The sequence below is a fragment of the Vipera ursinii genome (genome assembly GCF_947247035.1).
Source record: "Vipera ursinii genome assembly, chromosome: 2".
NCBI lineage: Eukaryota > Metazoa > Chordata > Lepidosauria > Squamata > Viperidae > Vipera > Vipera ursinii.
In genome coordinates this window covers 114,237,057-114,258,252 of record NC_139513.1, presented here as the reverse complement: position 1 = coordinate 114,258,252, position 21,196 = coordinate 114,237,057, and the positions used below count along the sequence as shown (strand labels likewise).

General features: G+C 37.9%; 1 protein-coding gene across 1 annotated transcript; it reads left to right on the top strand.

The window, feature by feature from the left end:
• The first annotated feature begins 4,509 nt into the window (after positions 1–4,509).
• On the top strand, positions 4,510–20,136 carry TRIM16 (tripartite motif containing 16). The gene is made up of 6 exons (XM_083356883.1): positions 4,510–5,129; positions 9,503–9,598; positions 13,958–14,191; positions 14,773–14,944; positions 15,129–15,224; positions 18,072–20,136. Exons 1-6 carry the CDS (start codon positions 4,560–4,562, stop codon positions 18,686–18,688), a joined length of 1,785 nt encoding a protein of 594 aa, XP_083213009.1. The 5' UTR covers positions 4,510–4,559; the 3' UTR covers positions 18,689–20,136.
• Positions 20,137–21,196: the final 1,060 nt, after the last annotated feature.

Here is a 21,196-nt window from a genome sequence, read left to right as displayed (position 1 = left end):
TGCAGAGGACACCAAATTAGCAGGAATAGCCAACACTCCAGAAGATAGGCTTAAGATTCAGAAAGATCTGGACAGAATGAACATTGGGCACTATCTAACAAAATGAAAATCAATGGTGAAAAAAATAAATTTCTACATTTAGGCAAGAAAAAAAACCCAAATGTAAAGGTATAGGAGGTACCTTGCTCAATAGTATTAATTGTGAGAGGGATCTTGGAGTCCTAGTGGACAATCACTTAAATATGAGCTAGCAGTGTGCTGCAACTGCCGAAACAGCGAACACAGTGCTAGGCTGCATTAACAGAGGGATAGAATCAAGATCACATGAAGTGTTAATACTATTTTATAATGTTTTGGTAAGGCCACACTAGGAATACTGCATCCAGTTTTGGTTACCACGATGTAAAAAAGATGTTGAGATTCTAGAAAGAGTACAGAGAAGAGCAACAAAGATGATTAGGGGACTGGAGGCTAAAACATATAGGGAACGGTTGCTGGAATTCGGTATGTCTAGTTTAATGAAGAGAAGGACAAGGGGTGACATGATAGCAGTGTACCAGTGTCTCAGGGGTTGCCACAAAGAAGAGGAAGTCAAGCTACTCTCCAAAGCACCTGAAGGCAGGACAAGAAGCAATGGATGTAAACTAATCAAGGAGAGAAGCAACCTAGAACTAAGGAGAAATTTTCTGACAGTTAAAACAATTAATGACTGGAACAACCTGCCTCGAGAAGTTGTGAATACTCCAACACTGGAAGTTTGTAAGAAGAGATTGGACAACTATTTGTCTGAAATGCTATATGGTTTTGTGCCCAAGCAAGGAGATGGACTAAAAGACCTCCAGGGTCCCATCATTATTATTATTATTATTATTATTATTATTATTATTATTATTATTATTATTATTATTATTATTACCTTTATTATTGCTATTACTACTACTACCACTACTACTATTACTACTATTATTGTTGTTGTTGTTATCATTATTATTACCTCATGAGAACAATGAAATAGTCTGGGATTCCCAATTTACTAAGCATATTTCAAAGTTTGATGTGATTGACATAATTAAAGATTTTTCTGTAATCAATGAAGTACATATTAAGTTCTTTTTTATATATTCCTTAGTTTTCTTAATTATCCAGTACACATCAGCAACAAAGTTCCTCTAATCTACATTTGACTATTGTAAGCATTGTTTTGCTAGCATGTAAAATTAACGATATTTTACAAAGTTTGCTTTTTTGGTATGGGAATATAGATTGACCTCTTCTAACCTTTTTTTTTAAAAAAACAAATTTTATTGAATATACAATTAAAAACAAAAGTGGACATGCTACAACTTCTCTGGCTTCAACATTGCTATTAGTATTACCTTATATAAAGAAAAAAAAGAAAGGAAAAAAGTTACATTGTAACAAAATGTGCGTATAACATCTATGAGTTTTCTAGTGAACATTCTTTCATTCGTCTACATTGTGATTAAGTATCTTTCAATTCTATGTAAAAGGTTTCTAAACTATCAACTGATCAGTCGGTATTCATCCCAGCGTTCCTCCTTAACTCTAGCCATTTGTACACATTGTTCCAAATGACATAATAATCCCTTTCGGTTTTGTTTTTGATCTCTAATATTAACCTATCCATTTCAGCGCAGGATAGATTTTGCTTATTAATTCTTCTTCAGTAGGGGTTTCTTTTCTTTTCCATTTTTGAGCATAAGCCAATCTTGCTGCAGTCAAAATGTCTGAAATAGAATTCTACTGTCTGAAATAGAATTGATACTCAACACTGTCCTTATATACAGCCAAGATATCACAATGGAGTTTGGATTGGACAAATGTGCCACCTTTATCATCAACAGGGAAAATTAGTGAAAATTGAAAAATCAACTCAAGCAGAACTAAAAGCCCTGCTTCTAGGAAGACTAAAAAAATAATGTCAGTAAATCATGCCCTTCATTCACACAACAATGTTGACAGACTCTACTTACCAAGTACCTGAGGTGGGCATGGAATGTTGCAAATGCATCAGACAGTTGAAGAATAAAAAATGGCATTGGAAGAATTTCTGAGGGACAGCAATGGAAGATGAACTGAAGCTAGTATACCATGAAGATTTACTGAGTAAATGGAGAGACTACACTGGCTTACAAGAAAGAACAAATGAAGAAAAGAGACATGGCAAGACATGATCAGTACATAAAAAAATAGCAGGCTATTAAGTGGATAACAAGAGGATAAATAAGAGGATAACCAGAAGGCATGGCATTGACTAAGAGAAGGAAAGTTGAAGAAAAAGACTGGCTAATTTTGGTTGTACAAGGCCAAGCCTTCACAACAAATGCATACAGAACCAAAATTGAAAAGACAGCAACAGACAGCCAATGCCTTCTTTCAAAGAAGCTGAAGAAACAGTGGAGTACCTAGTTAATTGCTACAAGAAAGTGGCACAGATTAACTACAAACAATGCTATGACAAAATAGCAACAACAGCACATTGCAATATCTGCCAGAAATACCAATTGCCTTCAAGCAAAAACTGGTGGGATCACAAAAAAAGATGAAGTAATAGAAAATGAAGAAGCTAAAATGGACTTGGATTTTAAAATTCATATAGACAGGCACTTGCTACATTACACCTCAGATTTAACAACTGTTGATAAGACAAAAAATGTCTGGATAGTGGACATGGCAGTACCTGGAGACAGCAGAATAAAAGAGAAAGAACTGGAGAAAAACCACAAAATACAAAGACCTGAAAATAGAAGTAGAATAACTGTGGCAAAAAAGCAAAGATAGTGCCAATAATATTAGGCCCCTTAGGTGCAATCCTAAGATTTCTGTAGCATCTCTTGAACATCACTGACATTGACAAAATGACCATCAATCAATTGTGAGAGGTAGATTTATTTGGAGCAGCTTACATCCTGTAATGATAGCTTTAGTACTATCAAACAACAAATCTGCCTATGCCAGGTCCTTGACAAGAACTTGATAGAAGGACTTGATTGATGGATACAACTGTCAAATCCAGTCTAAACATGCGGCTGACTGTGTAGCCACCATGATAATAAAAATTTCAAGCAGCCATCATTTCTAGAAATTGTAATTGTGGTATAATTCCTAGAAATAAATACTGATTTGTTAAATAAATTCTTATGCCACAGATGACTCTTCACAGGTGACTCTGCTAATACAATGATCAGCTAGAAGAGCTGTTTTTATTAGCCTTTCAGTGGAGGCATGTGAAATGTGAAGGAACAGAATGGAAATGGAAAGAATGAAGAAGAAAACAAATTGGAATGACAGCAACCTCTGGGGCTCATTATATGTACAGCCTGAGGGCCCAGTGTGGCTCCAAAGATTGTCCAGCCCTAGTTATTTTCATAATTGCCAGGCCAAAGTCTTCCTCCTTTCCATATGGAAGTGCCATGACAGCTGGACAATTCAATTGTCAAGGTGAGAGATCTGCTAAGTGACAAAACATCTTTATGATGACCTATTGATAAAACTGTTATGTACTGAGCTTGTGGTACCACACCACATGAGTCAATGGCTCCCTTGAAACCTAGACAGACTGTCTCCAGCCTGCAATTGGTCTACTTGGCAGGAAGCATGGTTCCATTCTATTGGGTGCTGCTAGAGGGTTGGACTGTATATATATATATATATATAGTGGCTGGGCATGGCCCGGGTTAAGCTCTGTCATAACTAATAAAGGATGTGTTGCTTTATGAACAACTGTCTGTATTCATTCCTGCTCACCCGAGCCCACGACTTCACAAAAACTGCAATTTTTCTGTCCAATAGGGCAGCAGTAGGTATAAGAGCCTCCACTAGCAATACATTCTAAGTCCCATGGAGTAGTAATAATTTGAACTAATTAAATCCTTATTCAAGTCACTGCAGTATTAAACATGCTATTTAGTTTGATGAAAAAATTGATCTGAATGCATTTCCTGATTCTTTCATCCCTCTTTCCTTTGAAAACATGGATATTAGATTGTTACTCTGTCAGCCACCTTTTTTTAAAAAAAAAATCTTTTAAAAAAAGTGTGCACAATATTTTCTAAATGCAAGTCATGGCAATTATGGAAATAGGTAGTGATTGCCCCAAGTTACACTGAGCCCTCAGCCTGTTCTCACGATGGTCTCAGAGGTTGCTAGTATCTTCTAAAAAATTCATGAGAAAAACAAGCACGTAAACATAGCTGAATATGAAGCTATGATAGGACACTCACATTAACATTCTACGTGATTCATACATTTCCTGGCTGTATGTCATAACACTGATATATAAAAGCAAGCTTTGGCTGGTTAATACTAACAGAAAAGAGGTTGAATATATACCGGCTGCTTACATCACCTGATCTTCTGTTGTGTAATTTCGGTCCACACATCTAGGAGATTGAAAGAAAGAGTTAATCCCCTAAAGCACACAGCTGCACAGGAAGTTTAAGGCGTGACTGTTTTTTTTCTTTTTTTCCTGTCTAAGATGCAGTTAGACAGCAAATACTTTAGAAAGCTGGATCTGTTCAGGAAATAGTAGATAGATAATGGCTGCCTCGGATTCAAGTTGTCCCGAAGATCTAGCTGAAGATCTGCCAATTCAGGACCCTGTAGTAAATGACTCACCAATCTGTGAAGAAAAGTGGGGGAGTAGAGAATTGAAAAATGAAGGGGAACTTCTGATGGAACTTGAAAACAAAGATCCATGCCAGGCCTGGAAGCCAGGCCTGGGAGACCAACTGTTTGAAAATGAATCGTCCAAGGATCGCTCACCCAGTATCTTGGCAGAAAGTCCCTCAGAAGAGAAGCAGAAGGAGGAAGAGGTGCTTTGTGATTTCTGCTTGGCAGAGAAGGTGCAGGCAGTAAAATCCTGCTTGACCTGTATGGTAAATTACTGCCAGGATCACCTGAGGCCTCACCTGGAGAATGTCAAACTACAGAGCCATAAACTTATGGATCCACTAAAGGACATCGACATACAGAGCTGCAAGACCCACAAAAGGCATCTCATCTGGTTCTGCCCCAGTGACCTAGTCTGTATCTGTGAGGAATGTCTTTCTGATGGACATCAAAACCATCAAGCTGTGATCTGCGGGGTAGCCAGGAAAGAAAAAGAGGTAATGACTGCATATAAGTTTATTGTTAATCTGATGTACTGTAAAGGAGAATTGCCATAGGCTATTATGCGCTTAGATATAAGAGGTCAGAGAGCTCTTACTTTCACTCCTAGCCTTTTGCAAGGTCATTTGCATGGCCATTAGGGACTGGGTCACACTGGCTTTTCGTATTGTTTCTTGGATTGTGGCTTAGGAGAACACGTAAATCTAAGTACTGATTTATGCATTTTATGCAGTGTTATGCATAAATCCTGTGACTTATTCCATGAACCATGCCTTAGCATGCACTTAGGCTTGTTCCTAAATGAACATGATATATAACTGCAATATACTGGGATTTCATGAATTTGCAAATGGGGTATTATGAAATAAAGGCTTCCTTGTGAAAGAGGATTGGGGGTTTTCAATAGGGAGAAATCCTGATGAGCAAAAGGACTTTCCTACTGTCTATGAGAAGCTGACTATCATGCCAAGGATGACATCTACAATCAGATTACTTATGGATTGTGCTTAGTTCCTGTTTTCTAAGGAAATTGGCATTTGACTGATTCTCAGGCACAGTGGAGGAATTGAACCATTGTAGGATACTTCTTGAGACTAATACCAAAAGTTACAGCCAATTTTATTTTCTGTAGGAGAACATTGGAATTATATCCATGTGGGGTAGTTTTTGCCCTATCACTATAAATTCCTCTTTTGTACAGAAAAGTGAAAAATGCCCTCAAGTTAAGCACGGCTCTTGATAACTTCACAGATACAAGTGTACAATTTTCCTAGCAATGATATGGGAACAGTTTGTCATAGCTGCTCTCTGGATGTTTATTTAGTTTACTTTAGTGAGATTCCTGATCCTGCTTAGTTTCCAAACTTAGAGAAATCCAGCTCATTTCCAATTTTAAAAGGCCATGTCTTTTTTCTTTCCTCTCTCACTTCAACTGAGTGCCATTTTTCTTAACAAACCTTTGCATCTCTGCATCATTGCACAAGCAGAGAACAAATAACTTCTCTCTGAAATGGATTTTTTTGTGTATCTGTGTTTGCTTGAACTTGAATTCAGTTTTGAACAAACAAGCAGGTAGCATGTCTCATTCTCCTAATGGGTGTTCCTGTTAATGTCCCAGTTTCCATAGACATTTCGTGCTTGAAGCATAAATAATATGAAAACAGTTCCGACTGGTTATGACTCATATCTTAGGTGGAGAAATCAGGCATTTATAGCTCTTATGAATGAATTTCTTTTCTTGGTGTGAACCTTTTTACTATTTTTTTGATAATCTTGTTCTGCAGGATAAAATTACTAGTACCAGTTATTTCGTACTAAACAGAGTTGTGTGATATTCACTGTTGTTTCCCCACTTTATGCCTTAATCTCTCTTCTTTACTAACTTTCACTCCAAGGGAGTAAATCTTGACAGGAAATTGGAATCCCTTTTCACAATATCTGAATCCTGTTTGGGACAGAATTTTGTTTCATTTTGATTATGCTTATTTAAAAGTGTAATTTGTTCCAAATGTAAAAAATTAAGACAGGTAAAATGTAACATCATTGCATTGTGTTGTTTATAACATGTCACAGAATAAAGACCTTCAACCTATTATTGTACTTCGGAGTTTTTCGTGTGCATCTGGAAAGGAGCAATTACTCATACTTAACATATTAGGCTGAGTGAATCACAGTGAAATCAACTGGAAGAAGAAAAAATGGGAGGAATAGTCATGAGGAGACTGCATTGGAGAATATACAGAAATTACCTTCTAAACCAATGAGCAATCAATGGACAACTTGTTGCAAACCAGATTATTTTTAACTCGCTTGCAATGATGGTAGGAGATATGTCTAGTGACATTCTCCAGATAAGTATTTTTTTTTATTTTCAGTTGAATTTTGGGGAGTTTAAGAGGCTGGGTGCCTTAAGCTTTTAGCTGTCTTAAACCAATTTTGTTTGTTCCTTAACTGTTCAAATGGGAAAATTCCTGTAATAATATTTATTAATACAGGATTTTTGGATGGCAATACCTTCATTTATATATTTTTCTCAAACATTGATCTGGAATTTGTGTATCATAAATGCTATATAGAGAAAAATGAGATCAATGTTCTTTCTTTTTCTTTTGATCATTCAACAAATAGATGTTTTCTGTAGAAAAGTTATTCCCCAATTACTATATGGAGTGAAAATATGGGAAATGGAAACCTGGACATCTTGCAAATGGGATAATAATCAATGTATAAAAACTTTTTTCGCTCTTCCATTGATAATCTTCACTGCCTTGCTGAAAATGGTAGAAAGCTAACGTGATCACCATAAAAGGAAGTGAGTAAAATCCATTTTACTCTTCTTTGTAGGGTTAGTCAATATTTTAGATTTTCCTTCAGTCAGTGTTTCTGGAAATGCTTTGAAGCAGAAGGATGGGTCCAGTCCTGTTTATGGCATTTTAACTATATTACCTATCTGTGAAACATGTATAATCCCAAGTTCTAAGGACAAGCTATAGAATTTAGTTATCCTCAATGGACAATTGTAAGGACTAGAACAGTCTTTATTTCAGATTTTTCTGCATGGTTTGGTCTGATTAAATTGCACAGAGAAATATTTTTTTTCTTTTTAAAGAAAATAAAATAAGAAAAAGAAAATTACACAAAAGTATAGAAGGGGAAAAAAACCTGAAAAAGAACACACAAAATGTATATTTACAGCATATATTTATTAATAAACTGAAACTGTGATTCATTACAGTCATTCATGGTTGATGTATGATAATCAATTCTGCAAGCCACTAAATAGTTGGAGCCATATGTTTGTGTTTCCAAGGTTGAACAATAAGTCTTTTGATTATGTGTTCATTTTCTCTGTCCAAAAGTCACCTCCCAAGATAAATCTCAAGACTGAGTTAATACATGTAATTGCCTCTTACTGAAATGGAACAATATATTTAAATCAAGCATTCGTTTCACTGCATCTCCGACAACATAAATCATGATAATCCTTTGTGAACTACTGTTTCTTATTTAAAAGGATTTGACCTGAAAATCTGTTGATATTTGGGATTTTTTTAAATGTCTCTTTTATTCATTTAGGTAAAACGTACAAGCAAAAGAAGGCAAAAAGAAAAAAAAAAGAATATATACACGTATACTTAAAGGAATTTGAGAAAAAAATTAAATGGCAAAAAAGAGAGAATAAAATGGGCATTCTGCTAGTCATTCTCTGTTTCACCCCTTCCTTTTAATCCTTTCCCAGCCACTAATTACCGCTTGAATATTTTCATAGTTTACTTTGGACATTATTACTCATTTCTGTTTGGATCACTGGAATGTCTAATTATCTCTGTGTCTCAAGTCCAAACTTTAAGGCAAGAGTTTACAGAACTCACTTTCTCATTTATGCCATTAATGTGCCTGGATAGAGGATATTAGAAAGTACCAACCACTTTATGATACATCTGTGTGTGAGATGAGATGAGATGAGATGAGATGAGATGAGATGAGATGAGATAAGCTTTATTGTCATTTTTTACTGTGGGCACACTGGCACACATTAAACATGAAATTCTGTTGCTTGCTCTCAAAAGTGTACACATACATAACATATACATATAAACATGCTATATACAACATACACACACACACACCTTTACATATAAATACATGTAAATATTTTTAACCCTCTACTGAAGCAGCAAAGCTGTAGTTTATATCATTTGCTATTTTTATCAGACATAGAACATTTTGTAATTCAGCCAAGTAGTGACATATGCAGTTGCACAAAGAAAATTTAGTATAAAAAGAAGGTAAGCTTTATACCTGGTTGCAAAGGATTACAATTGGTTTAACATAAAATTGGTTGTAGTGGCTTATTTTTCACCTACTGCTGATGGTTTAGTTTTAGACAACCCATATATGTTAATTCCTGTTGTCTAATTGCTGGTTTGGATGAGAATCCTTTGATTTTGACAAGTGCTCATGGTATTGATCAAATAATATGGTTGCAATAATATATTAATTAAATAATCCAGTAGCAATGCTTGATCAGGGAATATCATCAAATTGTAAACTTTTGATTGCATCAAATTAATTGTAATTGAATTAATTTTTACTCCACCTCAATTCAACTGGATTCTGGACAGATTTTAAGGAAGTACAATCTCATTCAGAATGACTAACATGGATGACTTTTCTTACAGACCACCACACCCCAACCTTGTCTACATCAAGTTTTGGTTTATTGTCCATCACTTTACCTAACTTGTCTTCTCCATACAGAAGCAGTTTTCAGTCTGAATGTTCATAAAAAAAATGAACTCATTCATGAATTTCAGCAGCTGTTACATGACTTGTCTCCATGTATAACACCTGGTTTATCTTTCAACAGTGTGAACTTTTTCATCTTCAAGAAGAATATGATTGGAAAATGAAGTCATCTGAAAATGCAATTGCTAAATTGCAGAAGAACTCAGAGTCTATAGTGGTAAGAATTAAAATAGAGATCTCTGTTTACTTAAGGTTCAACCCTTGGCGACGATAGAAATGACTTGTGTATTTTCAAAAGTCTTCCATATGCTAATTTCTTTGCAAAATATATGCTTGCAGACAGGCTGCTTCTTAATAGATCCAGTTGCTCCACAAATAGGTTGGATAAGAACTAGTTTGAAGGTTATAGATGCTGCACCAGCATTTACCTGACAGAAGTCATAATGGTAGACTATCTTCCAAGGCTTATGGGAGAGGGTATAGTTATTCCTTGCAGTACCTGATAATATATCTCTGTGATGGATTGTGATGACACAGGGGCAGGTGATGTGGTGGATTAGTGAAGTGTCATCCAAGGAGGGGGTTGAGGCAAGAGACAACACAGCCTTGATCAGAGGCAGAGGCAGAGATTTAGGACAGCCATTCCCTAGAATCTTCCAGGATATATCCATTAGGGTTAGAATAGATTTAGTCTTGCAAGATTCTGTCTAAATGGTGAAAGCAATGAAAGAACTAACTTTGGCTGGACTATTCTAGGTCATTCCTGAGCTGGGCATGACACTCTCCAAGGCAATCTTGGAAATTACAGTGCTGGCATTCAGGTTTATGTGACAGCTTTGGATCAGACATTAGTGTTGGTGGTCTTGGCAGGCCTCTGTTGACTTCCCTAGGAAACCTGATGAGGATGGGGGACATGATTCAAATATTTTCTTATAGAAAAGTAGACTATCTTTAAGCACCACTCAGTTATTTCTTGAACACTTAAAAAAGAACATCAGGAATGTTTTAGTTACTATACTGTGCTGTGTCTCCTTCTGTTGAGATCACTAGGCCCATGTGTGCAAAATATAGCTCTCAGCTTGTTGAGAATGGTCAATTCAGGGACTCCCTTCATTTCCCCTTATTTCTGTGTGGTCATTTTTTAGAGTTGTATGTAGCTACTAGCAAAGAAAGCCAAATCTATTTAAAGATCAGCATATAAACTGATTTAAACATACTACCTGAATGATCTGAATTAATTCTTAAAGGCTAGCAACTCCCCAAACTTTTAAATGGGTAATAAAAATAGTAAACTTAAACTTTGTGTAAGTCTTTTTTTTTGGGGGGGGGGGTTGTGAGTGTTATTAAATCATTTGAAGATTTCATCTAGTCATCCTTAGTACATAGATGTTCTTTGGACTATCCCTTGTTAAATTAATTTAAGAGTGACTATTGACTCTCAAAGTCACATTGCTTTGCAGAAAGGAAACTGATTTATATGTCATTCTTTTCTCTTTTTTATGCTTCTTTATAATTTTTACATGTTTCTTATTTTAAAAACTTGTATTTAGTTTTGCTGGTAGGAACATTAAAGGCTACTTTCATACTTTACATTCTAAAGTCAACATTAATGACATTTAGCAGAAGGATTTTATAGTTACCCTTGCATTTGGACTAATTTCTTTACAAGAGTCATCTGTACAATATCTGCAGATTTTACTGGACTTTCCCATTAAATTCCTCTCAGTGAGGTGAGGAATGAGTAAACCTTTCACCTCCAAATCTATAAAGACTCCTCTTGAACAAGGTTGATGTTTATGAAGTTTGGTAAGGTTTATCTCATAGATTGCACAATCCTCCATGCAGTCATCATTTAATGTCACCTAACTGTAATGAAAAAAAGAAAAGTTATAAAAGCTTTCTTTGAAAAAAGAAATCAGCATTTGAGGAAATATTTTATCCGTTCAGAAGCCTGCAACTTAATCCCAATCTTCTAAAAAGGCAAACACAATAGCAACTTTTGTGGATTTCTAGGGTTAGCCAATCGCAAGTACCAAACTTCAGTTTTCTAAAATCCGAACCAAATGTCCTATTTTATTGTCATTTGTGAGACATTTAAGAGCAAACATGGACTCATTATATGAAAGCTGAAATTTCACCCTTCCAAAAACTCTCTGGACTTACACACTCTGACTACCCTTCCTGTCAGGTTATAGTTGCTTGGTAGTTGCAGCTGCAAACATTTTTTGTTCCCTCATAATTCCACTGTATAGTGCCTGACTGGTAAACATAACAAATAATAAATGATAAAATATATTCCACAGTGTCCTTTGCAAGCTCTAGAGCAGAGGTGGGGAACCATGGCCTCTTTATGACCTGTGGACATCAGCTCCCAGAATTCATCTCAGGATTTCTGGGGGTTGAAGTCTACATGTCATAAAAGGGCCATAGTTCCCCACCCTATTACTAGAGTTCAAAGATATGTTATTAGGGAAACCAAACCATCCCATCTTTTATATTTTTGTATGTATGTATTAGGTATGCATGCATGTATGTATGTGTATAAAAACTTTTTACATGTTTCTTAGAGATAAATGGATCATGGTAGTAAACATTTCCTGCTTGCTTCCTTGGTCTTCCAGATCCTAATAGATGCCAACCTTCAATCACATGTAATCTTTCTCGCCTCCTTTTCCTAACCCCAGGACGCAACTTTGGTCCTCAATTTTTACAAGAGAGAATCTTTTCCTCTAAAGAAAAGAACAGACTGGCAAGATATATATATATATATATATTGCTAAGCCCTAATGTAAGCATCCGTCCTCAGGAAAGTCCTGTTTCAGCCAGAAGGATGTGTGCTAGGAAAAACTGCAGTCTATATTACATGCTGCTAATAGTCTGGAGTAATCTTAATGCAGAAGAATTCTAGCTAGGAAAAGGAAGTGGAAATTTCTTTCCACTAGAAATTTGTATGGAACAATTCTAAGGCTAAAATTTCCATTAACTGATTTCCTTTGAATAACACTCCATCTTGCAAATTGGATGAAAAACTGGGAAGTCATGTTAGATCATTTTGCTATATACACTAAGGCAGAGTTCCTCAACCTTTCTGGCTTGGAAGCCTGGAAAAAAAGGAAGCAGCAGCAAAATGTGCAAATGGGCATGCACATGATGGCAGTGCTAGAGCGTGCAAATGCGTAAGCAGGTCATGTGCTCCCATGGTGCACATTCTGGCACCCACGTGCATGTGCAAACAGGCCGATAGTGTCCCCGTACATGCACAAATGGGGCTGCTAGCACCCGTGCAGCGGTGCTACCATGAGTTAGGCGGGCTCACCAACTATTCCCTGGATCCGGTGGCCAACAGGCCACAGCCCAGTACCATAGTTTGGGGACCCCTGCACTAAGACAGTAAGAATATAATATATGCAGTATAATGCAGTGAGACATGCAGATCTGTATATTGGGGAAACAAAGCAACCACTTCACAAACACATGGTACAACATAGGAGAACAAACTCATCAGGACAAGATTCAGCAGTCCATCTGCACTTGAAGACAAAGGTCATTCTTTTGAAGTCCACATTCTGGTCAGACAGAACCACTGGTCTAAAAGAGGGGTAAAAACGGACATCTATGTTAAAACTGAGCAACCCTCTCACAACAGAGGAGGAGGGATACAATGCCACCTATCTCCCAACTACAACACAGTGTTTTCAGCAGTTCCAAGAAGGTTCCAAACCCATTTGCCCTCTGATTCAGGTGACCCTGAGGGAACAGATAAACCCCTAAGTAACTTTAATGACTCTCAGAGAGCTAATTACCAATTTTCAAAGTGCTACCTTTGGGTCATTTTGTTTTACAATATCCTGGATCTGGCTGTAGGTTTGCTTGATTCATAGAAGAACAGAAAGGAAAACCAGAAACTGGTTAACAAGTAGGAACAACCATGTGATAATTGGTGTTATGGACATGGAACATTTTGCCATATCCCTATTTCTCTTCAGTTCTGATTTTGTATATTAACACATATACTGTATGACTTCCCTGTCTTTTGGTTGTTGATCAAACTTAACAAATGACAAAACAAAGATAGCAAACAAATTAGAAGAGACTTTAATTTGGCACATACTGAGAGACTTTAATTTGGCAGATACGATGGAGAACATCCAGGGGTTTTTAATTACAGCCATAGGCTGAAAGTTCTCTATGCTTGCTACAACAAGTTAACATTTGATGACTTATTCTTTATAATAACCCCAAACATAAGACGCTATTAGAGTAATAGTAGTTTTTGTTTCATTCGGTGGGATGTTATAAATGAATTGACATACTGTAATGTGGCATGCATAATAGTATGTGAATACTTGGGAAATGGCTGCTGTGTTTACATAGAATAATTTATTCTTGAATGTGACTCATTTTTCCCCCCTGTCGGCCTATCTTATGCATTTAAGAAACATTTTGAGTGGAACATGGCTGGAAGGACTGCATTGTTATGGGTTCAGCTGCACAGTTTACTACTGCATGGTTAATTTAAAATGTCAAACAGATCAGCTTTAAGGCTTTGCAATGACGATGGTTTCTGTTCTTGCAGAATTCAGTATCTGAAGTGAAAAACTTGGTGGAAGAGAAGTTTGAGGAGCTGCTGCAAGCTGTCAAGGCAACCCATGCCACTGTGCTCACTTTTCTGGAGGAGAAAGAGCGTGCTGCAGTTAATCATGCAAACGGAATAAAGATCCACCTTCAGAATCAGCAAGCAACAATGGAGGAATGCAGGAAAAGATTGGAGAAGATGGCCACCCACACTAATGATATTGTCTTCCTAAAGGTACCTTAAATGACCATAGTAAAAATGTTTAAATCAGCCTTCAGCAACTGCTTGCCTTTCTTGAATATTGTGGGTTACAACCATTAAAGTTTTCTCACTGAAAGTTATGGGAGTTGAAACCCGATGGATCTGATGTGTACATCATGTGGAAAGGTTGTTCTGGATGAATTTATTCTTTGCCTTATTGGTATGATCTGTTATTGGTGTTCACCTGAAACACAGCTGCTGCTCTGAATCTATAACTGGCCAATGTCAGTTGTTCAGTCTTAAGAGAAAGCGGAAAATGCCAGTGTGTGTATTTGAGTAAGCTACAAATCCTCTGATTTTTTTTTAATTTCCACAGTTTAGCTTCACAGGCTTCTGCAAGGTGTGGGTAGGAAAGCAGAAGAGTGATACAACATGCTGCGATATTATGAACCAAACCTCTTGATTTGAATATTTTCATTTGATGTTGAAATGCAAATGTGAAAAGGGGGGTTACATCATGATATCACAATGCACAGGGTTTTTTCTCCTAGCCCTTCCTCCTAGCACTGTCTAAGCTGTGTTCTTATCTCTTCTATCTATCTGTGCATATTTAGGAATACTGTGAATTCAAGAAGCATCTGGGAGATGACACATTGCCCAGTGTGTATATTGGCCTGAAAGACAAATTATCAGGAATCCGAAAGGTGATCTCTGAATCCACTGAACAGCTTTTACAATTACTAGAAACTTCTTATAAAGAAAAATTGCAGAGGTTTGCCAATGATGGTGAGTACCCATCCATCCATCCATCCATCCATCCATCCATCCATCCATCCATCCATCTTTAATTTACATGTTTATTCATTTTGATCAATTTTAAGGCTGTTCACCTATCAACTGTTTTGATCCTGACAATTCTTTTCATTCTTAGTAATACAAAAAAAATCTTTCCTTCCTTTCATCTATATAGAAAATTCTGGGATAAAAACAACAGTGGCTGCAATTGTTCCATCCAAACATCGCCTGTCAGCTCCAGAACCCCAAAGTAGGAGTGACTTCTTAAAGTGTAAGTTATTGGTCGATTTTTGATGCAACACTTGAAAGAATTAAGAAAGCTTTGCAGAATCAGACCATCAGCATTGGCTTATCTGAAAAAGTCTATGGGAAGCTGACAAATAGGAGATCTGGGCAATTAAATTCAGGGGCATGCTGAACAATATATAGTTTTTATGAAGAATGGCCACTGATTCATTTCGATCAATTCCCTTTCAAGTTTTATTTACTGCAATCATTTTGATATATCACCTCACTCTGATACTGTATATCAAACATAATCATTATAATAAGCAGGAAAACACCAGCTAAGGAGGCTGTGTGAACTATTTGAAAGGAATATGTCATAAAGTGTATTGGTGCAATCAAAGCATTCCTCCTCAAAGAGTTAAAGCAGTCACATCCTCTGAAGTCTTGACAAAGTTCTTCAAAGCCTTCCCTACATCCTCTGCTTGTTGGTATATAACCAGTTATTGTAGTGAGTATGGAAGATGGCATAACGGATATATGTAGACATAATTTAGTTAAAAATATGCTTGATGATTAAACATGTTCTGGAAAGGTCTATGTTCCTTCTGAAACATCAGATGGCTAGTTTGGGGATATACATTTGTCCTTGACATTTCATGTGTAAATAGGGCTTCCATTTGAGAATCTGTGGCAGGCTAGAAATCACTGAAGGAATAGGATCAGCAATGCAGCATTGAATTCTGGCAGGTGCTGTCTTTATGGATAAAGGCAGGGCTTTTTTTCTCATAGAATGCTCAGAACGGAATTCCGGCACCTTTTTTGGATGGAACCTTGTAGGGTAGGCAAGGCGGGTTGTATGACATGTGTGAGTTCCGGCACCTTTTTCTTTTACAAAAAAAGCACTGGATAAAGGAGAGACATAAGATTGCCCACTCGCAGTCTGAGCAGTTACTTCTTGTGAGTAGATTGCAGGAACTGAGTTTTTTGTGGTCAAGTCATGAGTAGAATGGCTGAGAGTCAAAAGATTTCAATCAAGTTCAAGCTCACTGCTGTGATGCAGTCTATATAGAATACAGGGTTCACACAAGCCTCACTTTCTTAAGCAGTTTTAAATATAAATCATTTATGGCTAAAGAGAGATTTACTGAGTGGCAGGATAAGAGAATTCCACCTGATGAGTCAACATTCTTTTTGAACTAAAAAGGAAAAAATTAACAACTTTTGACAAAAAGCATAACAAGGAGCGAGTGTAAGATAGAGGAAATGTATAAACATTAATTGCTAAAATACATATTTTTATGTATACAGAGAGAATAATGGGAAACTGGGTGAAAGAATAGAAATGTACATTATCTTAAAATCTTAAAGAGAATGTTTACAAAATAATGCTCCATTGGTTTATATCACCAGAGAAATTATCTAGAATCTATAAAGGAAGTTCAAATTTATGCTGGACAACAAGAATGACATTTTGTAACACTTGGATGATCTTGGTGGAGCAGTGGGCTAATGCCTCCTTAAGTAACACCAGCTGCCTGCAATTAGTGCAGGTTCGCATCCCACCAGGCTCAAGGTTGACTCAGCCTTCCATCCTTCCGAGGTAGGTAAAATGAGGACCCAGATTGTTGGGGGCAATTAAGCTGACTTTGTAATAATGCCACTTGGGGGTGTGTGTGAAAGCCCTAATAAGCAGGCATATACATAGAATGAAGGCTACTGCTAAGCTTGTAAGCCGCTCTGAGTCTTTGGAGAAGGGCGGGATATAAATGGAATTAAAAAAAAATCTATAAATAATCTAGAAAATTCTAGATTCAAATACACATGATGATTCAGATTTTAAAGATAAACATGCAACTGAGACCAGAGATTTTTCTTTTGGTGTTAATAGACAATCGGCAAAAAAGTAATGGAACTAAATTTTTTGTACATGATGACTGCAGCAAAATGGATCTCAGGATCTTTATACCCTGACATCAGTGGTAGGATTCAGCCAGTTTACACCAATTTGGCAGAACCAATAGCTAATTTTTTGTTGAGTTCTGGCCCAGGCCCATAACGGACTTCCAGAAGCAGCATCTACCCAGAGAACTGGTTGTTCACATATTTGAATCCCACCACTTCCTGACATGGTGTTGTTCATGATATTTTGACAGCTCATTGAGGGACAACTGTGATTTTGACATGAGGTCCCTTATCTACTGTATATAGGAAAAGGCACATGGAAGCTGTTCTGAAAGTAAGTCTCCTTCCATTAAAGGCTACAAGTAAACATTTGACTACTAATTTGAGAAGGACCTCTTTTTGTCATTTTATGCATTCTGGCATAATCTGTGGATGAAAAAATTAGAGAAATGTTTTGGAGGAAATAACATTTTCCTTTGCTTTCTAGAATGGTTAATAAAATTATATCAATAACTTTTTTTAAAAAAACCCTAAATAAATATTGATCTCACATTAGTGACCCATTAGTTAATCCATTATTAATGATTGAATATTGCCTTTTTGCAGTACTGAAATATAGGGAACTATTACTTAAGTAAGCTATTTATTTATTCCAAGCAAGTATGCAAAAACCCACAGTGACTTTACATACCAAGCCAAAATGTTCTCTGTCTCCACCTCTGAACCAGTGGAAAAAAAATCTACTAACTGTCGTGCGTATTTTAACATTTTTAACCAGCAGACAAAGCTACAGCCTAAATATTGTTTGGCGAAGGTAAAAAAAAGTGAGATTCTTCCAAATCCTATACATTAGAGACAAAATATATCCTGGACTTAACTCCTGTTGTAAAATCTAATTAGGTCTTTTAGGTGCAGTGTTCTATCATATTTAGTGCTCAATTATTTATTTCTAGCTTTTTAAAAAAAAATGTATCTATTTTTTGTGCAGATGCTTGCCTGTTAACATTTGACCCAGTTACTGCTCATCGTTATTTGAGGCTTTTGGATGACAACCACAAGGTCTCCAACACCACACCCTGGGAGCACCCATACCCAGATCATCCGGAAAGATTTGCACACTGGCGCCAAGTCTTATCTGATCAAAGCTTATATATGGGTCGTTATTACTTTGAAGTTGAGATATTTGGAGCTGGTATTTACATTGGCATGACAAATAAGAGCATTGACAGGAAAGGTTTGGAGAGCAACAGTTGCATCTCAGGGAATAACTTCTCCTGGTGTATTAAGTGGAATGGCAAGGTTTTCTCAGCTTGGCACGGTGAAGTGGAGACGCCTTTGAAATCTCAGGGATTTAGCAGAATAGGGGTCTACCTAGATTACCCCAGAGAAACACTCTCCTTTTATGGCATCGCTACTGACTCAATGACTCTCTTACATACTTTTGAATGTAAGTTTAATGAGCCTTTATATCCAGCCTTCTGGCTCTCAAAGAAGGAAAACAGCATTCAGATCGTTAGGTTGCAAAAAGAAGCTGAGCAGGATCCAGAGGCTTCTCTTCCTTCCACAGGAGAATCGGCTTCCAGTTGTATAGAGACTCGTGACTAAAGCAATGCACAGCGGAAACTGTTAATTCAGAACCGAGTGGCTGATTTTGTTGTACAATATTGGCAACACGGGTCAATTGTGGATACTTTGTAGAAGAATCCTATTGAAAAATTGTGTTTTATATACTTCAGGTTGCTTATTGTTTCTGTGAATATTATCTTTCACTGAGAGAGAAAACAGTAAATTATAACAATTCTCCTGTTTTTAAGTGAAAGTATTGAAAATACATATTTGCAAAATCAACTTCTTTCTGGTTGTAAACTTCTAACAGAAGCATTCAAAATGAAAACCAAATGGCTGTTAGCATAACACTGCTCACTATGTATTGAAAGAATAAGGCAATTTATCTATATATACAGTCACTCCTTCCCCAATCCCCCTGTACTGCCTATGCTATAGAACAGGGCTTTTCAACCTTTTCACCCATTGTACCACTAAAAGTGGTAATATCCGAGTACCACCAGTCGCCCAGCAAGGTGTCAAAAACTTGACCCCCCCACAAAAAAAGGGAAAAAATGATAAAGTACAGGTAGTCCTCGACTTACAACAGTTCGCTTGGTGACTATTCGAAGTTACAACGGCACTGAAAAAAGTGACATGACTATTTTTCACACTTATGACCGTTGCAGCATCCCCAGGGTCATGTAATTTACATTCGGATGCTTGACCATATTTATGATGGTCACATTGTTCCAGGGTCATGTGATCGCCTTTTGCAACTTTTTAACAAGCATAGTTAGTGGAGAAACCAGATTTACTTAACAACCATGTTGCTAATTTAATCTTTTTCTCTCCCTCTCTCTTTCTCTCTCCTCTCTCTTCCTCTCTCTATTTATCTCTCTCTCTTTCTCTCCCTCTCTCCCTCTCCCTCCCTTCCCCTCTCTCCCTCCCTCTCCCATTGTTCCTTCCTTCTTTCCTTCCTTCCCTCCCTTTGTCCCTTCCTCCTTCCCTCCCTCCCTCCCTTCCTTCCTCCCTCCTCCCTAATCCATTTTTACCAAGAAACCTGATGCACACTTAACTTTAACACTTCTATCATAATCCAAGCAACCACACCCCTCAAATCACTTTACAGACATAAATTGAGGAAAATTAATACTCGGTATAGCCCAAACTGTCACAAGAAGACATGTTACTATTACAGAGGGTAGTGAGCACAGCACAAGACATTGTGGGCTGTCCCCTGACACCACTGGATGACATCACCAGGGCTCGTTGCCTTGGAAGAGTGAGGAAAATTCTCAGGGATGACTCACACCTTGGACGGTATCTCTTTACTCTCCTACCATCCGGTAGGAGATATAGGAGTATAGCCAGCCGTACCAACAGGCTGAAAAATAGCTTTTATCCGTGGGCTGTTAGGCTTTTGAATGGGATATAATCTCTGTGAACTTATGCAGAATTGACTTGGGAGGCCGGTGTGTGGTGTAGTTGGTTCACATGGTGTGGTAGGATGGAGGGTTTGTTGTCACTGTGTGTTGGGGGGAGGGAGCACAGGGGGAGGCTCAGCTAATCTCAATGTACACATGTTGTACTTTGACAATAAAGGTTTATTATTTATTACTAATGATAAGAAATATTTTCTGATGGGGGATTTCCGGGTAAGAAATCAACATGAGCTCATTATTGCTTCCTAACAATAAGGCCATTTAGCATTCTGAGCCTCCGTTACCGGAAAGAGTCTCAAGAGGAAAAGGGGCAGCTGGGGATGCCCTGAACTGTCTTGTGCTCACCTGCCTGCTTACCAGAACTGCGTGCCAGGATCGAAAGAATCACAACCTGTAACGGGAGGCGGCAGTCATGATGAGTCCACTTGGAAGCATTTTCATCTCTCCCTCCATAGCCTCCCCTCCTTTCTGTCTCTCTCTCTCACCCGCCCCCATCACAAAATAGCCCTCCCCCCATGGTGGCCCCTGCAGTCTATCGGAGACCAAGAGCCATGGCAACATGCCCTCCCGCTCAGCCAAGAGTTTAACGGCATCACCCAATTACAAGCCACTTGACAAGGGAGTTGACTGCAGGGACAGCAAACCAATCAATGATCAGAGTTGAGGCTCTGGCCCAGGGATTGGTTTGGAGGCGTGGAGGCGAGGAGAGCAGCTGAGGATGGCCCGTGGGACCTGCCGTGCTGCTTTCCAGGTGATAAATACTTCTTTGGGGCTCAGCAGACATGCCAGGATGAGTGCCGCTTTTAGCCCATGCATTTAACTCACCCAAAACTGTCCCCTTCTGTTGCAGAACAAGAAAGTGGGTTTCAGGAACCAAAACAAAACAAACTGCCAGGATTTCCTAATCTGCCTGACACCCTCCTGGGCGGGTTGCTTGAGCTAAGTGGGATTGGGATGTACAAGAAGCAGCATCAGTATGCAAAGGAAGAGGTGCTGCTTCTGAACAAACGTTACCCCACCGCCAGTGCGCCCGATCCAACCCCCCCCACCAGTAAGGCAGCTCTTCGGGCTGGCCCATTTTGTCCCTAAGAGTTCCCTTTCAAAAGAGGATGCCAAAGTCCCC

What these genes read in the sequence shown, in the direction of transcription:
- TRIM16 (XM_083356883.1), top strand. Translation starts at nt 4,560, where the DNA reads ATGGCTGCCTCGGATTCAAGTTGTCCCGAAGATCTAGCTGAAGATCTG. An exon ending in AGAACTCAGAGTCTATAGTG is followed by an intron (nt 9,599 to 13,957) that starts GTAAGAATTAAA and finishes CTGTTCTTGCAG; the next exon opens with AATTCAGTATCTGAAGTGAA. An exon ending in GCAGAGGTTTGCCAATGATG is followed by an intron (nt 14,945 to 15,128) that starts GTGAGTACCCAT and finishes TCATCTATATAG; the next exon opens with AAAATTCTGGGATAAAAACA.